The 2,500-nt window shown below is 33.4% G+C and overlaps 3 protein-coding genes across 3 annotated transcripts in view; all 3 read left to right on the top strand. All coding sequences in view use genetic code 11, as the record gives it.

Annotated features, from left to right (window-relative positions):
• atpI (ATP synthase CF0 subunit IV) overlaps positions 1 to 159 on the top strand; it is a 744-nt gene extending 585 nt beyond the window's left edge. The window contains exon 1 of the mRNA in view: positions 1 to 159. This exon is cut by the window's left edge and continues 585 nt beyond it. Coding sequence (YP_008563076.1) covers positions 1 to 159 — 159 coding nt within the window.
• A 1,157-nt stretch (positions 160 to 1,316) lies between these two features.
• atpH (ATP synthase CF0 subunit III) lies at positions 1,317 to 1,562 on the top strand. Its single transcript has one exon. It carries the CDS (start codon positions 1,317 to 1,319, stop codon positions 1,560 to 1,562), a length of 246 nt encoding a protein of 81 aa, YP_008563075.1.
• Positions 1,563 to 1,960: 398 nt separating this feature from the next.
• atpF (ATP synthase CF0 subunit I) overlaps positions 1,961 to 2,500 on the top strand; it is a 1,241-nt gene continuing 701 nt past the window's right edge. Inside the window, exon 1 of the mRNA in view lies at positions 1,961 to 2,104. Coding sequence (YP_008563074.1) covers positions 1,961 to 2,104 — 144 coding nt within the window. The remainder of the gene's footprint in view (positions 2,105 to 2,500) is intronic.

Raw genomic sequence — 2,500 nt, 5'->3', positions numbered from 1 at the left:
GCTGATGAATTAGTAGTTGTTGTTCTTGTTTCTTTAGTACCCTTAGTAGTTCCTATACCTGTCATGCTCCTTGGATTATTTACAAGTGGTATTCAAGCTCTTATTTTTGCAACTTTAGCCGCGGCTTATATAGGTGAATCCATGGAGGGCCATCATTGAAATAGTCTTTTTTAGCTTAGCCCACAGCAATGTATAAATGTATATGGTGGGTGGCTTAAGAGAATTACTTAACTTACGGAATAGAATAGGGGAATCTAAATATACAACTATGCTATATACGATCTAGAATGATAGCAAAAACATTACGATGATATTAAAGAGTAAGGGGAAAAAGATCTTTGTTTTTAGATCTTTTTCCTAAAATTCCCCTTTCCTTCACTTAATATCATACTTCGTCTCAATGAATATTCACTTTAGATTGCTTAGTCCATCTCATTATTAATTCATTGTTAAAACAATTTGAATATAAGAATTTTTGTCAATAATTCTTGTTGTATAGGTTTACGACGTGTAATTAAATAAAAAAAAGGGCGAAATGATTTCCCTTTCAGTTGATTTTATTCAACGATTCACCAAAATATTAATAATAAATAAATAATAAAAATGAATAATTTTTTTATTCAGTTTTATTAATAAAGTGCATGAACTTAGATCAATCAAATAATGATATTTCTATACCTATGGAATTTGTCGTCCTAATCAATTTGTCCATTTAGATTTCTCTAGGTGGAATAATAAGAAAAGGTAAGATTCAAAAGAATTTTTCAAAAGTTTTTTTTAGTATTTTAGAAAGGGGCGGGAGGTATCTGTACTTGAATAACTATAAGCGAACCCTTCTAGATGTTTCGACGCTTGATTCTCGAATAGGATTAAATCTAAGATGAATGCTTGGTTTACGTTATGGAAGAAAGACATGTATATGTGATATTAGATATTGCCTAGTGCTAGTTATATATGAAATGAACTACTAAAGATATATTTTTCTAGGGGATTCTAATAGACTAGAAGTCCTTCCGGCCCCTTGTGACTGTGAATTGAATGACTAAACGGATGAAATCAAGAAATAATTCAACTAACAGTTCGAACCAAGAACAAGAAATGGAAGAATGAAAGTCGTATGGGTTCACAAAGACTCTGTGGCTAAAAAGTAAAAAAGATATATCGAAGTTGTTTTGATGATTCAAGAATCTTATTACTTCAATCCGAAGTTCTTAGTTACTTCGACTGGATGAGTCCTAGTGAGGGAATAATTAAGTCATAATTCATTGGTTGATTGTATCATTAACCATTTCTTTTTTTGGTACGAGGAACTTATCATGAATCCACTGATTTCTGCCGCTTCCGTTATTGCTGCTGGATTGGCCGTAGGGCTTGCTTCTATTGGACCTGGAGTTGGTCAAGGGACTGCTGCGGGTCAAGCTGTAGAGGGTATCGCGAGACAGCCTGAGGCAGAGGGCAAAATACGAGGTACGCTATTGCTTAGTCTAGCTTTTATGGAAGCTTTAACAATTTATGGACTGGTTGTAGCATTAGCACTTTTATTTGCAAATCCTTTTGTTTAATCTTAGCTTAGAAATATGAAAAATATATTTTTCATATTTTATTGCCTTCGACTTGTCGTTTGCTTTTTCAAATTCTATCAAGATTTCCCTCCTACCATTCTTTATTCTTTGAGAAAAGAACCTAGGGGAAGGGCTGATTTGCGGATGAGGAATTAGCCTACTTGACTCGCTTTCATCCTTCCCGTTCATAGACCAAGGGAAACTCTTTTTAGTAAGTGTTAGTGTTCCAATAACCAATAAAAGGGCTAGTTCATTAGTTCATAATTTCTAACTAACTCGAATATTTTTTATTTTTTTACTCAATTTCAGAAAAAATAAAAGAATAAATAAAAAGAGGGGCGAAGTGCTACAAAAAGAACTCTGTTCGATTTTTTAGTCTATCTATAAGAGGAGATCATATGAAAAACGTAACCGATTCTTTCGTTTCTTTGGGCCACTGGCCATCTGCCGGGAGTTTCGGGTTTAATACCGATATTTTAGCAACAAATCCAATAAATCTAAGTGTAGTGCTTGGTGTATTGATTTTTTTTGGAAAGGGAGTGTGTGCGAGTTGTTTATTTCAAGAATAGGTTGGACCAACCAACTGTACCCTTTTCCGTTATAAGTAGGAAAGAGAGGTGCATGATCTCGCGAATTACTTCTGTATAAATTCATAAATTATATGTAAGAACCATAGCATTTCGCGATTCATTGGTAAATTTATTTTGATTCTCTATTAACCAATAATGTGGAACTATTAACATGGTTAAAACAAACTGTTTGAAGTCTAGACGCAGCATGGTACTCTTTCTACCACTATGTTAGAGGTGGTTTCAAAATAAATATTTTATCGATATAGGATACTCATATTGATAAAATGATTTTAACCGCTTATTGTAAATTGTAAAAACAGGGATTTTACCCCCTTTATCTAATGCTGAATCGACGACCTATTCTAA

Source organism: Solanum lycopersicum, chloroplast (genome assembly GCF_036512215.1).
Source record: "Solanum lycopersicum chloroplast, complete genome".
NCBI lineage: Eukaryota > Viridiplantae > Streptophyta > Magnoliopsida > Solanales > Solanaceae > Solanum > Solanum lycopersicum.
The sequence above is the reverse complement of the archived record's forward strand: the minus strand, read 5'-3'. Positions and strand labels throughout refer to the sequence as shown.